The sequence below is a fragment of the Patella vulgata genome, chromosome 9 (assembly GCF_932274485.2).
Source record: "Patella vulgata chromosome 9, xgPatVulg1.2, whole genome shotgun sequence".
In the NCBI taxonomy this organism is placed as follows: Eukaryota; Metazoa; Mollusca; class Gastropoda; family Patellidae; genus Patella; species Patella vulgata.
Genome location: NC_065887.2, coordinates 42,929,426 through 42,951,890, shown reverse-complemented (window position 1 = coordinate 42,951,890; position 22,465 = coordinate 42,929,426). Strand labels below are relative to the sequence as shown.

Below are 22,465 nucleotides of genomic sequence, written 5' to 3'. Positions count from 1 at the left end.
GCAGATCAAAAACTAGAATTGTCGACTCTCAGAGTATAAACAGTCTTTGCATGCCATGTCGGGAAGGCTAAGGTGGGGTGGGGTGGGGTGGGGGTGGCAGGTGCTCAAAGCGAGGATAAATTTATTGTACATTTTTAAACCAAATTCATTAACACACTTCAAAATGAAATTAATTAAAACAATGTCAATGGTTTTGTTGGGAAAATAACTACCCATGGAATATTTATAGTCATGGAACATTTAATTAGATATTTATAAAATAAACTGAGGTAGAATTTTGACAATAACTATGTAAAATAATACCCATGTAATTTATATGAATGTATCTGTTTACAGTAGGTATCCAACTAGATGTATCTGTTTTGTGATGTTAAAAGTTATAATACTGTATAACTAATCATAATAAAATTAATCTTTTATGCACAGAATATCAGAAATATGCCAACAACTATAAACATATTTTCAACATATTTAAAACATTATTGACAAATAAAAATGGATATGAAGTGTATTTAATTTTGGGTACAATATTATAGGCTTGTACACTATAATTCATTTCTGTAATGTTCTTATTTTCTTTTAAAAGATTTGAAATTTTTCTAGGACGGAATCGTAATGTTTAATTAATTATGTCTCATGGATTATATATTTTAAACCAATATTAGTATTAATGTCATAAAATATTTCAAGGTGAAATAAATAAATATATATTAGAGTTGTAGGGTAAAACAGATTTTTGTTTTGACCCAAATTCATTAATATAATAAAACTTCAATTAAAGCATTTTTTTTTTAAAAAATAAAAAAAATATCACAGATGTGTATATATATATATATATATATATTAGAAAAACATAAACTTAACAATTAGAAGACATAACATTTTGAGATTAAAAACAAATTATAAAGTTTAAAAGAGCAGTTCAAGGTTTGATCATATGTGAAGAATTAGGCTCTCTGAAAGTTTGAGCTCAAAATATCGAGCCATTCACTTAAAGGTTTGATCATTTGCATTTTCGATAAAATATAAAATGTATCTGGTGTAATGCACGCTAAATATTGATTATTTAACAATTAATTAATTAATTAACTCAAATCAAAATACCTAGATAATATCCCAGCAAGGATTCAATCGGATTTAACATAGGCCACACTATTATGTGGGCAAACAACAAAATGGCAGCTGGTTTATTGGATATCAGGCAGCACAGATCAATCAAATATCAATTCAACTTAAATACTGAACTGAACCATTTTTGGACTGATATTCTTATTAAAGATTAAACTTTCGCAATAATGTAGTTTACAAGTGAACGATGCACCAGTCTGAAACTTATTGCAACCTATTTCAGGAAATTCACTGTTCAGTGTAAGAGCCTTCCCCAAGGAATTAACACATTTATTTCACTAAACATATTTGGAATCACCCCTTTAATAAATGAGTTATATATATTTGGAGATTCGATGGTGAATCTCATTTTAATAACACTCATATAATATAAATATCTGAACACAAATAAATAAAATACAATAATATAATGATATTTGGCTATAATAATTATATCAACAAATGGAAGGAAACAAACAATTTTAACAACATACAGAGATTCTTCATCTTTGATTCTAAAACCAGGCTTCTGTATAATAATATATCCCCATATTGATATAGTTTGACTATCCATGATATATCCCCATATTGATATAGTTTACAATGAGGATTGTATGATGGAGATTGCATAAACAATTGTATTGGAAGAATTGGAGGGCAAGGGGGGGGGGGGCAAATAAGGGCTGTCACTTCGAGTTTTGATGTATTTTGTTTACTTGGTATAAACATGATTTCCTTTCCTAAGTATGTAACAATTTTTATCATATTCCAATGCTTTTATATATGTTTACAAATGTCCCTTCTTAGTTAACCTATAAATTTAACTTTATTTATTGTGCTTTGAAATTTTAATTTTATGGCTTTTTAATTGACTGACAGGTAACATCGGCAAGATTGGCAAATATGACTTGAAACATCAGCCCTGGTTCAAATATCATAAAATATGAGTTGAAACATCAGCCCTGGTTCAAATATCATAAAATTATATATGAATCCTCCTGGAAGTTTTGTTATTTAATGGCATTTATACTAGAATCATTAATTAAGGAAGCTGGATTGTGAAGGGGCTGGGGAAGTGGTTGCATTTAGAAATTAAATAAGTCCATATTATCTAGGAGAACTCAAACATTAAGCCTGTGTTAATAATTCAAGTTGAAATGTTGTTAATTATTGCTTTATTTTACTAACCAGCTTGATAGGCACTGAAATAAAATTAAAATTTCATGTTCAACATCATAACAATTCATAATCAATTTATACATTGTTGCTCACGAAATCGTTAGTTGCTCCATGGTGAACTTATACCTTCCTCACCCTTACCCACCCACTCCTTAAAGATAACTTATACCTTCCTCACCCTTACCCACCCACTCCTTAAAGATAACTTATACCACCCTCACCCACCCACTCCTTAAACATACATTCAGTAAGATTTAGATAAAGAGCTGACCATTCTTGCTATAATAGCTCAAAAATAGATAATGTAAAATGAAAATATTGAAAATTTCATTCAAATTACTTTATTCTGAGCCAAGTTATCACTGTTTGTAGTTTTGACAAGATGTGTGCATTGTGGTAACCAGGGCACTGGTATATTCGAGACCTAGGCTCGTTTTCACATTTTTAAATCAAATGTTTAACCATTCTAATCTAGTTAAAATCTTGAGTATCCGATGCCATCGAGAGTTGATTATGGTCTTGTTTTGTTAATAAATGTCTAATTAACAGTTTATATAACATTTCAGCCCTAAAGAAAGACCTGCAATAGGCAGATTTAGCCTTTGCATAATGTATGTTTAAAAAAATCCTTTTAATCCCCAGGTTAACAAAACAGTTACTGACTAAATATTAAAATACATATATACTTACAAACCATCAATTAAACATAATAATGGGCCTTGGTGATCTAGGGTGAGTGAGAAGGGGTTGAGAGACAAACATTATTTTACTGGGAACAAATTAAGTGCCATCTACAGGCCAGTACTACCATTAGGCTCACTAGGCTGTTAGTAGTTGGTTTTACCTGTTCTAGAGTAAAATGTTTACTTACGTGATATTTAAATCATGTTTAGATTTGATAGTTAGAGCATATTTTGCTTCATCTGTTGGCTTGTCCATGTGTATTAAGGCAATGTATTCTCCTGCAGGTAAAACATACTTAACATCTAAATCCCACGTCACCACAAACTTTCCCTGTTGTCCGTCTATATTCTGGGGACTACTTTCGTAGACATTATACATGTAATCAACATCAAGAGGTAGTGATACAGATCCATTATACTGCAAAAATAAAGTAAAAATACTGATGGTTAAATATCAACAAAAGACTTCAGTCATTTATCCTAGTTTTTATTTCAAGGTAGGAGAATTTTGCCCAGACAGTAGCATTGTTACAGATCACTCACGGTTTTAACCATGTCAACAAAACATTTCAATCATTTATCGTAGTTTTTACATTTCAAGGGATATTTCAAGTAATCCAAGGCAGGAGAATTTTGCCCAGACAGCAGCATTGTCACGTTGTCTTCTTTGATTTCTATCGAGGTTTCTTTCAACTGTACACAAATATATACATGTGTGGATCTCGTGTTTTTCTGTCTCATCTGAATGAATAGGCAACACTATACTTGTAAGACCTCATTCTCAAAATTGTTCACCTTATTTTAAATAAGAAATCGCCCTTTATACAACTTTTATTTTTTTAATGTATCAAATACATCAGTAAGAAACTGTATATGTGCAAATTTCTGTGTTTCTGGATCCAAGATATTTCTCATAAACAGTGATTGAAAGTTGAGTAAATTCTTAACTCAAGTCTAAGAATTCTTTGTGAGACCGGGCCTGGATAGAGAGAGAGATAGCATTGATGGTGAACGTTCTGGAATATTAAGCAAATGCTAGATGTTAGCTAAAATGAGATGAATTTATTTTTGTATGACATCAGCTTACTCTATTTTGTGTAATTCACATAATTATAAACCATATTATAATAACATAAAGCACATATTTACCGGGAAAAGTCGTAGACCAACTGGAGATTTATTATCATCCTGCTCCTGCATAACATGAAATACAACTGGTTCTAATTCACCTGAAAATATTCATTATATAAATACCCATCATCCATAATATAAATATAAATATCCATCATCTATTATATAAATATCCATCATCCATTATATAAATGTCCATGATCCATTATACATTTATACATTATATAAATATACAATATCCATGATTCATTATATAAATATAAATATCAATGATCCATTATATAAATATCCATGATCCATTATATAAATGGGTGGGTGTTGTGGACCTATGCTGGGTGTTGTGGAATGTGCTGTGTGTTGTGAGACTATGCTGGGTGCTGTGGTCCTGTACTGGACCTGTGCTGGGTGTTGTGGGACTATACTGAGTGTTGTGGGACTATACTGGGTGTTGTGGACTGGTGCTGTGTATTGTGGGACTATGCTGGGTGTTGTGGTCCTGTACTGGACCTGTGCTGGGTGTTGTGGGGCTATGCTGGCATTGCTGGGTGTTGTGGACCTGTGCTGGGTATTGTGGACCAATGCTGGGTGATTTGGACCTGTGCTGGGCATAATTATGGACAGTGTGCTTAGTATTATGCCATTTATACTTTTTGACGTCATTTGGTAACCTACCGCCTTTTATGTCACATCATTCAGTCAGCTGTCTTTCGAGATAGTTTACATTTAAATTTTACTTCAATATGCTTACATTCATATTTCATGTGGCATATAGCAGATCATGACGCATGCTGGTATTACATAATGGTTTTCTCTGGGTTATATTCCTGATTGTTTGTATTCAATTTTGAGTGAAGTCTATCACTACAGGCCCGGGACTGTACAGCCCAGTGGACGCTTACGGCTAGCCCCTGGATCCATTCACTTAATTTGATATGTTCGTTTGTTTGTGATTTCTGCGTATTGTGTCTTGTCCGTGGATATGTTTTGGGTAATTGTGCAGTTCCACTGCACTCACTATTACTGTACATCCTGAATAATCCCAACTTTGCGTTAAAAACTCTGAACATGATTTTAGCATTATAGAATCCCTTGCAAACTACAATAATGTAAAAGTTGAATCTCTAATATGAATGACACACCAAACATTAGTTAATACTGTTTAGTATTTACAAAGATATGATAAATGAAATGAAATGAGGTTTAACGTCCTACTGTTCTGTTCCTAACCTGGGCTAATGAAGACGGGCATACGCCGTACAGTGTGCTATGAGGGAAATTTTGCCCGGGCAGCGGCACTATGGCCTACTCTTAAAACGAATTCCAACTGCCAAGGGATCTTTTACATGCACACCAATGTGTACACGGGACCTCGGTTTTTCGTCCCATCCGAAACAAAGATATAATGAATTGAAATTCCATCGATCTACGCTGCTCCCTATGTAAACAAGCTCACCAGCATCTTTGTTTCGCACAATCTAATAGACAGACTTGTTTTAAATTTAACGGAATCCATTCCGGGAGATTATTTAGCATTGCTGTTTTGATTTTGTTTTCTTTCATTAAATGCTAAAAAATGAATATGAGTTCAAAGTTGTTTTACCTGAATTAGGTACTGTAAAATAAAACTGTGGATTTGTACTGAAAGTTTCTCTATTTGACACCTGTCCTCCTGCATTCATACCTTGCCTCCATTCTCCAAATATAGTCCTACATCTATCTATAATAAAACAACCAATTAAATGTAGTCATACATCTATCCATAATAAAACAACCAGTTAAATATAGTCATACATCTATCTATAATAAAACAACCAATCAAATATAGTCATACGTCTATCTATAATAAAACAACCAATCAAATATAGTCATACATCTATCTGTAATAAAACAACCAATCAAATATAGTCATACATCTATCTATAATAAAACAACTAATCAAATATAGTCATACATCTATCTATAATAAAACAACCAATCAAATATAGTCATACATCTATCTGTAATAAAACAACCAATTAAATATAGTCATACATAGGGCTGTGTCGATACATTAATATATTATTAAATGATTGTTTCTCGGTGTATTCGGTGTTCTATCAGGGGATAATATTCAATGAAGATTTAAATTAACCTAACAATTGGTCAATGAATCCATCAATGTATGATCCAGTTATTATAATATCTACCGGTACCTGGAATTCATACGCGGCGTGGAAGCCGCTCGATTGGCAAACCATGCCGAGATCGTCTTATTTCGTCACGTAGGCTTCAATTCATGGTCTTTCTTAACTTAATAATATTTTCAACGATACGGGCGATACGGCCATATAAATATAGCTGGAACGTATCGATACATATCGGTGTATCGATATATCGACACAGCCCTAGTCATACATCTGTCTGTAATAAAACAACTAATCAAATATAGTCATACACCTATCTGTAATAAAACAACCAATCAAATCATACACCTATCTGTAATAAAACAACCAATCAAATATAGTCATACATCTATCTATAATAAAACAACTAATCAAATATAGTCATACATCTATCTATAATAAAACAACCAATCAAATATAGTCATACATCTATCTGTAATAAAACAACCAATCAAATATATAGTCACATTTCTATCTGTAACTATTGAGTGTCCAAATCATGAATAATATAGTTTAAACAGTCCTTGGTTTGAACCTCCACTGGTATGTTATGTAACAAGGAATAGAGTCGCCTGCCAGATCTTGTGAGTTTTCTCTGGGTTCCTCGCATAATTATTGGCATAAAGCTATATCATGTCAGAGGATTGAAACCATGATCCTTGACTTGTAAGCCCCTTCTTCACTCAGCCACCATGCCTCCCACCTGAATACAGAGTATGTTATGAGGGAAATTTTGCCCGGGCAGCAGCACTATTGCCTACCCTTATATCAAATTACAACTGACAAGGGATCTTTTACGTGCAGGCCAAGGTATCCCATCCAAATGATTAGACTGCTGTCCTTGTCAGGCCCTCCGTCCTGCACCACTGACAAGGGGAAACCACGCCGGAAAATCCCAATGAACTTTCTCGGCCAATGCAGAGACTGAACACGCAACCTCCAGGCTAGCCAGCCAGCATCTTACCCACTTAGCCACCGTGGCTTCTAATTGTTTACAAGATGAAATACAAACCTAATGTAAGTTCTTGTCCATTATATTGTAAAACTTTCTCCTGCTCACATGACATAATTACAGCACTTCTTGACATTTCTCTGTAAAAATATAAAATTCTATTGTACAATCCAACCTATTGTACAGTCCCGTCTGTTGTACAGTCCAGTCCATTGTACAGTCCAAACTATTGTACAGTCCAATATATTGTACAGCCCACCCAATTGATTGTAAAGTCCAAAGAGGGCTTTTACTTCAAAGTTTGACAGTTAAGAATGTGACAATTTCTAACAAAAGGAAGCGATTTTATATAAGCTGATAAAGCTTGTTATCGTATCCTATATTTATTATATAAAATATTGTTTAAAAAAAAGAAAAAAAGTGGGACAGTGTTTGGCGTAAGAGGAATAGTGTTCAGAGTAAGTGGGACAGTGTTCAGAGTAATACTCTAGCCATCTGATTTACATTCCATGTAACACCAATCATTAAATCAAGTGTGTCCTGACACTTTTCACTGCTTGGACAATTGGACATCAATTGACAGACATCGATTTTTGATAGGATACATCACATTTGGTTAATAGTACATCGTATTTATTGCATTTTAAAGGTTAAATTCTTTTATATTCTTACCTGACATCTTGAAGAGGAGAAACAGAAAAAATTCGGACTAAAAATTCTTTTTCCTGTCCTGGTTCAATACACGAAGGTATAACAGCGTATTTCCCTGGTTTCACGTGATGTCTGTGAGTCGTCTGTATTTCTGGTGAATAAACATTGGTCTCGTCATCTCCACCTTCCATCTCTAAAACATACGATGGCACCGACGCCAATTTCTCTCCAGATACCTGAAGATAATAGCACAGAAAGATATTTCAGATTTTTAGAAAAGAAAGTAATAAAGGTTTTTGTCTGGTCAGTTTCTGTGTATAACTTGATGACATGATATTACAAATTTATTTATGGACATCCTGTCACTTATATAACCTGTGAACTGTTTAGCTCTGCAGGTACGTCGAGAGCATCATGAAAAATCTCGTAAATCAGGGTCGTAATAATATCCAATATGTATATTTATAATGCGCTATACTTCATCCATAAAATGCAAGCTCAAAAATAAAAGTTAGTAATCTGGATAAGATAATCTTTAAGTGGCATTTAGCAATTGGGAAACACATTAACAGAACACAGATTACATGGGATATAATCACTAGTTTTATTCTAAAAGCACGACGTTTCGACAAGCATCCTCTTATCGTTATCAATTGTGCTTGATAACGATAAAAGGATACTTGTCAATTCGTTATGATTTTAGAATAAAAACAGTGATTGTTTCCCATGTAATCTGTGTTCTGTTAATGGATAAGATAGTTTGAATAAATCAGTCTTTAGCTGTGATTTGAAAACAGTAAAAGTTTCAGATTCTTTGATTCTGGATGGTAGTTGATTCCTAAGTGGAGGAGCTGCGACAGAGAAACTTCTATCAACAAAGCGAACAAGTTTCCTTCCAGGTATATCACAGTTAGAACTAACCTGATATAGATCACATCTAATAGCGAACCTGTTATAGTTAGAACCAACCTGATATAGATCACATCTAATAGTGAACCTGTTATAGTTAGAACCAACCTGATATAGATCACATCTAATAGCGAACCTGTTATAGTTAGAACCAACCTGATATAGATCACATCTAATAGCGAACCTGTTATATACTATTCAAAAAAAGTAGGGGATATTTGATTTTTAAGTGTTATTAAAGTCACCTAATGAAACTGACGAAGAAACAAATGACAAAATGAAATGAAGTTCACATTCATCGATTTATTCCAAATGATTGTTAGACTAAGTAAGGCACAGACTGACCATTATAAGGGTAAAATGATACCCGGGGTCAAACAGCAAAGTTACCACAGCATCACAACCAAGTCAGTAACGGGTAAATCCTCCTCTGTTTGCCAAACAAGCATTGATCCGACGTGGCATACTCCTAATGAGACGTCTAAGGTCATTTTAGTCCAGATTGTCCCATTCCTATTGCAACGCAGCAGCAAGTTCTTGGACATTGGCAGGACGTTGTTGACGTTGACGTAACCTCTGTCCAAGCATGTCCCAGACATGCTCGATGGGGGAGAGGTCGGGACTCAGTGCTGGCCAAGGTAATGTGGTGATGTTCTGTTGTTGGAGGTAACCTGTAACGATCCTGGCCCTGTGACATCTTGCGTTGTCATCCTGGAAGATGAAACGGCGGCCATGACGTCGTGCGAACGGCACAACATGGACTGCCAAGATGTTGTCCCGGTAGTACTGGCCTGTAACACGCCCTGCAACAACATGTAAAGCCGTTCTTCCAGCAACAGTGATGCCTCCCCACACCATAACAGAACCACCCCCAAATCGATCATGTCTGATGACGTTAACGTCTTGGAAGCGCTCGTTTCGACGACGCCACACCCTCCTACGTCTGTCCAAAAAATCAACAGTGAACCTTGACTCATCTGAAAACATCACATTGCTCCAGCGTCGATTATCCCAGTGTTGACGATCCCTACACCAACGACGTCTTGCCTGAATGTGATGATCTCTCAAACAAGGGATCACGCGAGGACGTCGGGCGCAAAGGTGACCCCTATGCAGTCGATTCCGAATCGTCTGGCCACTCACTCTCACACCAGTGTCTGTTTGAAGACGAGCGCTGATCTGATTTGCTGTGATGACAGGATTTCTCAAGGCCAAGGTACGGATAAATCGATCCTGGGCTTGAGTTGTCGCCCTTGGTTGACCTGAGCGTGGTCTGTCCTGTACAGATTGTGTATCACGGTATCTGGACCATAGCCTGCTTATGACAGACTGAGAAACATTCATAGTCCGCGCCACAACCGCCTGTGTTGTGCCGATCTGTAGCATGCCAAGGGCACGTAACCTTTCATTTTGGGTAAGCCGACACATATCAAAATTTGTTTTCTGGTCACTAAAACAATTAAACTGATGTTTCCACCCTGGAATTCAATGCCACAATGACTGTAACATTCAAAGTCAGAGTCGTGCAAATCTTGGGTTGGACCCCCATGATGATCCCAAGCATCACCTGCATTCCATGCGGTAGCTATTGGTGCGTTTGGGCGTCACATGTAACTGGAAATGTTTCTTCTGTTAGGTTCTATAGTGACCTTTTTCGTAGTTATTTGCATATTTTAGTATTATGCCCCCAAAATCAAATATCCCCTACTTTTTTTGAATAGTATAGTTAGAACCAACCTGATATAGATCATATCTAATAGCGAACCTGTTATAGTTAGAACCAACCTGATATGATCACATCTAATAGCGAACCTGTTATAGTTAGAACCAACCTGATATAGATCACATCTAATAGCGAACCTGTTATAGTTAGAACTTACCTGATATAGATCACATCTAATAGAGAACCTGTCAGCCTTTCTATGTACTGTCCTCTGTATAACTTGTATAACTATCGGTATCATACCATCACCTGTCATACCTTCGTTACCAACAGTAAATATATACCGTGGATTATTGACACGATCAGGAAAACCTGCTGCTGTCTCTCCCTTCCATTCACCATATATACACATCACATGACCTACACAAATATACACATCACATGATACAAATATATACATCACATGACCTATACAAAAATATAATGTTATTTTGAAACAAGGAATTCATGCTAGTAAAAAAGTAATGTGCAAACAATGACATACTAAATTTCCATAGAAATAATATTCCATGAGATCCTGGAGACCAGATCCACATACAGCGTAGGAATTATAACAGGAATCGCTAGGGAGTTGAAAATGAATCAAATGTCACTGGACACAGCACACATTCAATGATTTTAAAAACTGGAAGTTGAAATTGTTCAGCTTGTAAATAAGATCTGATCTGAGCTCATCTACACAAAAGTTTGTAATCATTTTCATTCGTCATCATTCATATTACTGCATCTTTGCTTTAATGTTTATAAAAGGCATGACAGGCTAAATTAGGTCTAACTGATTCTTGGCAGTGTTCATGTCTAGATCTAGGCTAATAATTCAATGAAGTGGAATACTACAAACGAACTAGGATACCTCACCAAAATTTCACAATGAAAATGATAAAAATGTTCTTGAACAAAGTCAAACTGCAACCACAAATAGGCACAATAATTGTCTTTTCACACAATGACAATGCGAATATTCACAGTGATAGGCCTAATTAAGCTGTAAGCAGCCTGAAAAGTTAAAGCTGGGCTTGACTCAAACCAGGCGAGTTTGGCTGGCACAAAATAAAAATCAAATCCAATTCAATCGAAGAAAAGTCATGGCATCCACTCAAATTCAATGACTATAAAGTTACTTCAGGGAAAGATCTGGCGTCTCCACCATGTTATGTGGGTTTAATCCCACTGGGGGTGTCACTATTTCTCAATCTTTAACTCTCAATAAAGAAAACACCATTCAATGATCCACATGTTTATTCTCTTCCCCCAAGGGCAGATCACTCATACAAAGTAGAAACATCAATAATTCTTTTTATAAATCAAAGGCAAAGACAGTTAAAGGAAGGTAACTCTTTCAAGCTTAACTAAGATTCAGACCACAATTAACTACTTATGTAACTAGACTTATCACTATATAACAACATTATGTTGGATTACGCAGAATGTCAGAATAATACAATACTAGATCTTGGTTGATCTGGAAAATATCTTTCTAGGGTTAGAGTTAGGGGTAGGTTTACAATTTACATGTCAAACGTACAAATTGAAGCTGTAAAAATGGTGGATTGTGGCTAAAACTATTCTGAAGGGTTAGGGTTAGAATTGTGGATATAAACATGGAAAGATATTTTCCAGATTGACCACGATCCAATATTGTGTGTCGGAATACTCAGTTTTCTCAAAACCGGAAGTATTATTGTTACTTCGAAAACCAGAAGTATTATTATAATGTAGCTTTGAATTCCCAGAACGTTATTCCCTTTAAAAATGATAAACATTTTGAGCACAATATTGTATAATGATTCTTCATCGCAGAAATTTATATATAATGTCACTGTATTTGACGTGAGAAACTAAGATCAAATACCAAGCGCTCTTTTACCAATTATCAAAGTAATCAACAATTAAAGACCTATGCAAGCGAGTTTTAATCTCACTGATAATTGATTGGTTTATTGCTTGTTAATCTTTTGTGGCTTCACACCCCAACGATTGAAGGCCTGATTATACAATATTGATTCAATGTAAATGACGGGACGGCTGATTGATGTTGTAATTCAGAATATTCAGAATACGAATTACTCAAAGCTTTTTTGGCTAAAGTAATAAGGAAATAAATGGGGACATGAAAATGATGATGGATTGTGAAGAACTTACTGAGACAATCTGCACTACCATCACAATCTATATCTGGTGTTATCGAACATATTGTTAACTGGGAGAAATATTGTAGAAAATCTTCTAATGCCATCCAAAACTCGCCATCATCTTTTACTGGATTTTCTACAGTTCCTGGAGGTAACTGCTGCCATTCAGCACTCCTATAGTAGAATATATAGAATGGGGATTATTCCTGGCATTAAAACAGCTGTTCCCAGATATATTTGAGAGAGAGCCAAATGGGGTTTAACATCCACTCAACACAAACCACAAAGGACTAACACATGGTTCAATTCAGTAATCTTTGTTTAGGAGACAAGTTTCCAAACCAACAATGTAAGCAGTATCTGAATAACCAGGTGAACAATATAGCTGATATATTATATCACATACCCATCACTCCAAGCTCCGTTCCATTCTGTGTGACCCCATGGATTCCTCACACGAACCAGACGTACGTTTTCACCATTTCCCGTTTGAACCTAGATTGATAAAATCATGACATAAATATTGAAATAAATTAACGGAACATGTCAACACAAAACTTTAATCATATGATACTAACTAACATATTATAGTAATTTTAGTTTAAACAATATTTTATTCATTTGAAAAGATTGAACAACAGACAAAGCCTATATATGTTCTTTCCCAGATTATAGTAATTTCCTTTAATGACAAAATTTCCGCAAACACTAATAACGTGGTGATCATCACTCTGTAGAAATGTTATAATGGTGAAATCTCGGTACAGATGAGACACACAATCCTTGTTGCAACATTTCTCATGTAGACTACTTAGCCAAAAAAATAAAAATAACTTGCCATAGCTGTTCCATTTAAAGAGTAGGCGTGGCCTCCAATTAAACCCATTACTTCATCATACTCCTCCTGAAATATAATATGATAACTCAACATAAACCATATAATATAATAACTCCTCCTGAACTTTAATAATATATCTCAACATAAACTATACATATATACATGTATAGTCATCACACTCCTCCTCAACTATTAAATTATACATTCACCATAGACAGATAGATATAATATAGTCATCGCTTTTTTGTAACATCCGAACAACTATACAGTGTCCCTTGTCAGACAGTCCATCCCACATCACTGACAAGGGGGAGCCACACTGTAAAATCCTGATGAACTGTCTAGGCCAACACTGGGATCGAACACAGGACAGATGTCCAGGTTAGCGAGTCAACATCTTATTCAATGAGGCACCTTGGTTCTCGTGTATTTTTCTATACTTACAGGAACAACACAGGACACAAGGGAACGACTCTGTAGAGAATTTTTGACCCGTTGAAAGAGTTTTTCTGGTCTGATCTTTTTCTCGTCAAAGTCAATTCTCTCGACAACACCACCTGTTAGAGCTAAATAGGCATCACCAGGTTGGCCACCATATACTTCATTGTATGCACCAAATAATCTGAAAATAGAAAATACACTTTACAATCTTAAACCAACATTATGCACAAGCTAAATCTGTCTATTGCAAGTCTTTATTTAGGCTTCAGATGTTATAGAAATTATTAATTAGATCTTTGTTTACAAGACAAGCTCAAAAACAAATCTGTAGACTCATGGATGGCTTGGGTACAGTTTGGATTTAAACAGTCGTCCATTTAAAATTAAATCAATAAATGGCTGATCAAGCTGATGTTTAGTGTTAGTCACTGACGTCAAGCGAGGGTACCACAGCAATTGAGAATGTTACTTGATAATCGAGAATATGTGGGTGGGGTTGTAGTCTGTCAATCAAACAATTGGCAATTTTCGTAGACGGTGCAGACCAATGATGTGATTTTGTCCGTATATTCTGGACATGTCCGACGCTATTTTCCAAACGCCCTAAATTGTTCAACCAGGAATATGCCCAATCGGACATCAAGACATGGTAAATAATATTCAAAATTCCAAAATTAATATAGTGTACTGAGTGCATAACTACCACTCAACCCGATTATCGTTGATGATAGGCTGGATTGATTAGGTAATTAAGTGATCAACGTATTTATCGTTTTATGCCGCCTATACACCTACCTTGATTTACTACTTAATCTGCCTTGATTGGCTGACTTAATTCTTTGTCGGACAATTCATCAATTCAATCCTGAACAGAAGTCATTGCTTCTCCTTTGTCGGACTATATATCAATCCAATAAACTTAATCTACGTGATTAACCATTGTCTCACGTTTTAATCTGCTTGATGTCGGCCGTAGACATTAGTCATAGATGTCACATATCCTAATAGTATATAACACCGCAAATCAATATACATTGTGTCCGATAACTTGTCTGTGATATTTCTTCAGTGGAAGCCGAAGTTAAATAAAGCTATTTCACACACACAGCAAAATGAAAGTAGAAATCTTGCGAGACAAGATTATTTTATGTTTTAAAATAAATAAATAAACATGCTAAGAAATGTTGACGAATATTTCGATTGGAATAACGTAAGTAGTTACGGTAATTGTTTTAGACGATAGAGTCGAATGGGATTATTTAGCAGTTGGTGTCACTCGCTTGTTGTGTTAGAGCGACGTTTTTTATTACTACGGTTTACGGCCAAATAAATTTCGGGATGTCATTTTTTTTACCTTCCGTATATAAATCGAAACAGAGTATAAGATGAATGCCTGACTTTGCTGAAAAATGTATCGACTTATGACCCGAAAAATACGGTAATATGGGGGGAATTTGAAACCGGGTAACGGATGGGCAGTAGTCGGCACGCTTTCATTCTATGGTATTACGATGTCATGTAATTTTTTAGGAATATTATTGACATAAATTTGAATACCGTACGGGAATTAAATATGAAAAATCATGAGGTGCACCTTTTTTTTTTTTATTACGTATGAATTTGAATATTTTGTTGAAACGTGATTCTTAATTGTGGTTTGAAAACGTCTCCTTAAATAACGATAAGAGTTATGTCCCTTTATTTTCGGGAAGAAAATGTCAGATAACTAAAATTTTGAAATCCCATCACTGGTGCAGACACAGTTAATGCCTATTTAATTCTAGTTCAAACTTCAAACACTGATAACTCCATTCAGAATAAAGTAAGTTATTTGACTTTTATTTTAATTTTTTTTTATCATCTATTTTTGAATTATTATAGCAAGAATGGCCAACTCTTTATTAAACTTTTAACTAATGTATCTCTAATTGTACGTACCATAAAGAAGAAAGAGAGATAGATGGGGTTTAACGTCCACTCGACACACTCTGTCATTTTGGGGCTAACAAACAGTTCAATTTGATTTCAATTATTCGCTTGCGTGTAGAAGTTTTTAGCAGCGAGAGGAAACTGGATGACCTGAAGAAAACCCACAAGTTCTGAGGTGACCCTAATCGAAACCCTTGCCACTTGACTCAAGGACAGTCCTTACGATCCAATGCACACACGTTGACTGACGCAACAAATATCTTCATGATCTTTGACCTTAAAACAATCCTTCTGACTCACAGATTATCTTACCTGGCAAATGACTTTTCTAACAAGGCAACCCACATCTCATTTTTATCAGTAGCAGATTTCGCTCCCCACAGTTGATCACCGTAAATAACCGGTAAAAAATCATCAATAAAAACATTATCCCACTGTCCAAATCTCCAGAATTTAGCGTAGAAAATACCATCATATCGATCTGTGTTAAATCTATATGAGTCATGTGGAATAACCTGAAACCAATAGATTCTGATCATTAACAGACATTAACTATTGTAATATGTTCTCAACTAACGAACAAATATTACTACATTTAGGTCATAATGCAGATTTCCTGTCTCTTCTCGGTAACCATAGCAATATACTGAAGACCAAGTCCACCAAACAAATATAAATGATATATTAAATGTACCACACTTACTCTCTTTAAAAGTTCTGTTTTTTCCGAGACACTTGCCACCATAGATAGAAACCAACAAGTACCAGCTGACCCTTGACCTATATCAAACCTTGTTGTACCATCAGAATACAACACAGGACTCTCACAAAATTCCTGACCAGAAAAAATAAACAAAATTATGGTTTGGTAAAAGATAATAAATATAAAAATAATAAATTAAAGTTTTTATATTTGAAACATTATAGGGAAATGAAATGAAATGAAATGGGGTTTAACGTCCTACTGTTCTGCTCCTATACTGGGCTAATGAAGACGGGCATACGCCATACAGTGTGCTATGAGGGAAATTTTGCCCGGGCAGCGGCACTATCGCCTACTCTTATATCAAATTCCAACTGCCAAAGGATCTTTTACGTGCATTCCAATGTATACACGGGACCTCGGTTTTTCGTATCATCCGAAGGACTAGGCAGCTGTCCTTGTCAGGCCCTCCGTTCTGCACCACTGACAAGGGGAAACCACGTCGGAAAATCCAGATGAACTTTCTCGGCCAATGCAGGGATCGAACACCCGACCTCCAGGCTAACGATCCAGCGTCTTAACCACCTAGCCACCGTGGCTCCAACATTATAGGGCACTTCCAGGGCCTTTAATAGTAACTTTAAAATCTTACCAGTCCAAAATTTTTCTGTAGGCCTACATGCCCAGAGAGGGGAGGGAGAGGAGTCAACATTTAATCGAGTCAAAATGGTCATTTCGGGACTAAGATATGCATGAGTTTTATTCCAATAATTTGCTTGTGGTATGTGTTGGGCCTGCAGGTTACCCTACTGCTTGTGGGTTGTGTTGGGCATGCAGGTTACCCTACTGCTTGTCCTGCAGAAGCTCGGGATGAATTGCTTGTGGGTTGTGTTGGGCCTGCAGGTTACCCTACTGCTTGTGGGTTGTGTTGGGCATGCAGGTTACCCTACTGCTTGTCCTGCAGGTTACCCTACTGCTTGTCCTGCAGAAGCTTGGGATGAAAACCACACCATTTGACTAAATGACAGACCGTATGATAAAACGTGTGAATCTCCCCCCACCCTTCCCCCCATTTTACCAACACACTGAAATAAAACTGCTTTATATAATGAATGAAATGTTGTTTAATGACATGTCAGCTCCAACCGGGCTATATTGCGCCCTTCTAATGAAGATGAGCATAAGCCATATGGATTTTATGAGGAAAATCTTGCCAAGACAGCAAGTGAATTCCAACTGTTAAGGGTTCTTTTATGTGCATTTGAACATGTACACAGGACCTCAGTTCTTCGTATCATCCAAATGACTCAACGCTGCGCTAGCCAGGACCTTGGTTCTTCATATCATCCTAAGACCAAACGCTGCCCTAGCCAGGACCTCTGTGCTGCATTACTGACAAGGTAAAACTGACAAGGTAAAAATCCCTGGAAACTTTCATGGCCAACACTGGGATGGAACATGAGATTATTGGTTAGTAAGTTAAGTAAGTCAACGCCTTACTCACTGAGAGACCAATTTACTGACAAGTGGACACTGATATAAAAATACACCCTTGCAGAACCAGGCCTATTAAAAACTGTAGCCTAGGTAAGTGGTTCTAGCCCCATAATATTGCTGACCTGATTGGTTGTGCACCTGTTATTTATGGAGATGCTATAATTATTGGTCTCAATTGAAAGTTGTGTGATATGAGCATTCTTATTGGTTGTCTGAGAAAGACCTGACTACACTAGCCAGCCTAGGTTATATGTATTAACAGCCCTGAGTAATGAAAACACAAGTGAGAGAACATCCATAACAAAACTTACAAATGGCCGTTTCCATTCTAAACCTTCGCTATCTGGTCCTTTTATTGCTTCATAGAGCGTAAAACCTTCATCTACCCACAATTCTCCTGGTGCAACAGACGGTCGGTCTTCGTCATCAAACGGTTCACCACTATGACGGAAATCACGGTAAGCTTCGTATGTTCCAACTGTCGTTGGTTTATAGTCCACCGAATCAGATTTCAATTTATCTGTTTCGTCAATTTTGGGATGTCGAGGTTGAGGCTTTGGAATAGGTGCCCTTTCATCTTCATAACCTCTCTCGTTGAGTATGTCATCTACGTATTCTACTGCGCTGTCTGGTATATATTCTGTCAAACCTTTATGAACGTTATCGTTTTGTTCAGGGTAGTAGGGGTCAGGGTAGGGATCAGTGTATCCACCATTTTGATTATTATATCCTGCTCGATCTTCCCGAGTTGGGGTGGATCCTCCACATCCCATCCTCTGTAAAATATGTTGATCTCAGCTCCCTGTTCCTTTAATAATACATCTGAATCTGTAATTGACAAATTGTTTCAATGGTATTTAGTAATTGAACTGGAATACAATTCTATTGGAGTACAACTACTGCTTATAACTGAGCGATGTTTCGACTAGGCTTCTCTAGTTGTTATCAATGTCTAGTCAAAACATCACTCAGTAATAAACAGTAGTTGTATTCCATAGAATTGTCACCTGTATATTTTGGTAAACAGGCATTAAGTAAGAGCTACTAAATCGGTCTATTGCACGTCTCTCTTTGGGCCTTAAATGTTATATGAATTATTAATTAGACATTTATTAAAGAGACATTGTCTCGAAAGTAATTAATATCAGGTGGTTATTTCCAATAATAGTATGACAAATTTGGTATATATGTAAAGTATAGACCCCCAATTTTACTAGACAAATACCGGATTACCCGAAAAACACCCATGTGGCAAGCACTGGGCAAAAATGTCAGTGTATCACTAATTGGCAACCCGACTGTTGTCTGCCAGCTTTTTGTGTGCTAGCTTGACTAGTTGGGCGGTTTTGGGAACATTGAGGGGTGTTAAAGTACAAAAGACTCTGCAATTAAATGGTGGGAAAAGAAGTTGACGGAAAATAATTAAGTGGAAAATAAGTAATGAAAAATAAATTCTGAAAAATGGACCCTCCCTTAATGAATTGAGGTGGCTGACATGGCCTCTAACATAGCTTGAGGTATCTCCCTACGAAAATAAAGTTTTGAGATGGATTTGAAGCAAATTTTTGATAGATTAATTGGTTTGAATATGTTTTTAGTCGAAATATATCGCCAAATCACAAAGTTTGTACACCGGATAGTATCTTTAACATGACAAGACCATAATCCAGTCCCGATGACATCAGATGCCTCCGATTTTAAGTAGATTAGAACAGTTCAGATATTTAATGATTTAATTCAAAAATGGAGAACTGAGGCTAAGACTTGAGTGACCAGTACAATATTTACGATCAATGCACACATCTTGTCAAAACCACAACCATTGATAACTGTGCTCAAAATAAAGAGAGAGAGAGAGAGAGAGAGAGAGAGAGAGAGAGAGAGAGAATGGGGTTTAATGTCCACTCGACACATATTTCAGGACTAACATATGGTTCAATTTTATTTCAATAATTCGCTTGTGGATTGGGGTCTAGCAGTGGGAGGAAACCCTACTCCTTTTCACGTACAACTGGGGAATTGAAACCCCGCCAGCTGACTAAATGACAGACCTTATATGAACAACGCACACCCGCTCAAGATAAAGCAATTTGAATGAAATTTTCAATATCTTCATTTTGCATTACCGGTCTCTATTTCTGAAATATTATAGTGAGAACGTCCAGCTCTTTATCAAAATATTACATAATGCCCCTTTAAGTTTTCAGAGAGGGAGAGAGAGAGAGAGAGAGAGAGGAGGGAGGGAGGGTTTAACATCCACTTGACACAAACTAGGTCATTTTGGGACTAACATATGGTTTAATTTTATTTCAATAATTCGCTTGCCCGTAGCAGTAGCAGTGGGGGGAAACCGGAGGGCCCGGAGAAAACCCACGAGGTTGGACAGGCGACTCTACTCCTTGTCACGTACAACCGGGGATTCGAAACCACGCCAGTTGACTCAATGACAGACCTTATGATACAGTGCGCCTTTAAGCTAACAATTCGGCCATCCAACCCCCCTTATAAGTTTTCAGTTCATCATATATGTCAACAGGTTACTGAATGGAACTGAACAATTTTTTGAACTGATAGTCTATTCTTTTTAAAAATTCATCTTTCACAATACCGTATTGTAGTTTGCAAGGGATGAAAAATTTCTTATGAATTGGCCTACAAGAAACATATTTTATCTATTAATTGGAAATGAAAAATTTACAATAAAGAATTAAGAATTGATTGCCAGTTTTTAAATTGGGCTTCTGCTTTTCTGGACATTTTTTTCTGTATTTCCCCATAGTAATCACGATTATTATACAACTCAATGACTAACAAAATCAATAAATATATTACGGTAATCTAAGGCCATTGTCGCACTTTATATAATAATATTAATATTATAAATTATGGTGGTAGACCATGTATTTGTGAATCCAAGAGTTGTTTTTAAAACACTCCATTTTTTAAATAATATAAATAAAAACCTTGAACTGTGACGTGGTATCGATATCCTTGATCAATAACCCATTACATTATTGATATCATATCAATACATTTAATAGCCAATGTTTACATCTTGACATGTGCGACTTGACAACGACGTAAACATCCGGTCAACCATCTCAAGTTGAAGGGTTAAAGGGAGATAACTCCAATTATCACCAGTCAAATCTCTTGATTTTCAGTCCACATATCTTTTTTAAAAATTCAATAGATGTAGAAACAAATACAGTATTCACTACTTAAACTTTTCATTTGAATTAACAAAATACGTTTATGATTTAAAATATAGATTTCAATGATAATATGTAACCTTAAAAAATTAAAATCTGATCTGAAAACTTTACCTGGTTCAGATACCTCGGTATCCTCAGTGGTATCATTCCGTTCCACTTGACTAAACCCCGGGTTCATCCTTGGGGTAGATACGTATTCAAGTTATCTGCTCCTGATCATTGTGCTATTTTTATTGACCAATGAAAAAAATCGTTAAATACATAAAAACTTACATAATAACATCTTTCCCATTTTTGTGTGCATGTCACTTCTTTGACAGTCTCATAATCGAGCGAACAAGTCAGTATAGTGTTGAGAACGTAAACAATGAGGCAACACTGTTTTTTGATTGGTTTGTAGAACCCAGGGTATAGTGGAGCAGAACGGAATGAGACCACTAATGATACCGAGGATGATTCAGATGGTGAATATATGTAAGAAACATAAAACCAGTTTAGATTTAGTAGCATGGAATATCAAACTCATCACATTATGGCTGAGCTACACTACAGGGAGATCTAACTTAGGTCTAGCTTTAGCTTGGTTAAAACTATGTAAAACCTGTAGATGTTAAAAGAAACGTTTAAGAATGGAATAGGGTTTAACATTTCATCAACACAATGATTTGGTCATTTTGATACTAACATATGGTTAAAATTATTTCTATGATCACATGTGCAATGCTAGAGAGATTAATTTTGCCTAGACACTCCTCTGCATCAAATTGTCCAGCGTTATTTTTATGTGCCTGCTAATGTGTATACGATCAGGCCTTAGTTTTTCATACCAATTGACAAGCCACGATTCCTATCACAACCCATGACTAGGTTGAATTAAGGCCCTGGTTTCACAAAACATTCTCAGACTTAAGTTAAGAAATTTACTCAGCTTTCAATCACTGTTTATGAGAAATATCTTTGATCCAGAAACACAAAACTTTTCACATAGTTTCTTATTGATGTATTTGATACATTAAAACAACAAAAGTTTTATAAAGGGCTGTATATTAGTTAAAATAAGGCAAACAATTTTGATTATATTCTCAACTTAAGTCTGAGAATGCTTTGTTAACTCAGGGCCTGTTAACCCTTTGTTGTTTTAATGTATCAAATACATCAATAAGAAATTATGTGCAAATTTTTGTGTTTCTGGATGAAAGATATTTCTCATAAA

General features: G+C 35.9%; 1 protein-coding gene across 1 annotated transcript; it reads right to left on the bottom strand.

The window, feature by feature from the left end:
* Nucleotides 1-851: 851 nt before the first annotated feature.
* LOC126831628 (calpain-2 catalytic subunit) lies at nt 852-21,089 on the bottom strand. Its single transcript, XM_050562211.2, has 15 exons — nt 21,001-21,089; nt 18,349-18,865; nt 16,541-16,672; nt 16,150-16,352; nt 13,912-14,089; nt 13,468-13,533; nt 13,036-13,124; nt 12,640-12,803; nt 10,655-10,857; nt 7,887-8,101; nt 7,275-7,354; nt 5,701-5,817; nt 4,119-4,198; nt 3,158-3,387; nt 852-2,309 (listed from the first exon to the last, which is right to left on the bottom strand). Exons 2-15 carry the CDS (start codon nt 18,808-18,810, stop codon nt 2,291-2,293), a joined length of 2,238 nt encoding a protein of 745 aa, XP_050418168.1. The 5' UTR covers nt 18,811-18,865; nt 21,001-21,089; the 3' UTR covers nt 852-2,290.
* Nucleotides 21,090-22,465: the final 1,376 nt, after the last annotated feature.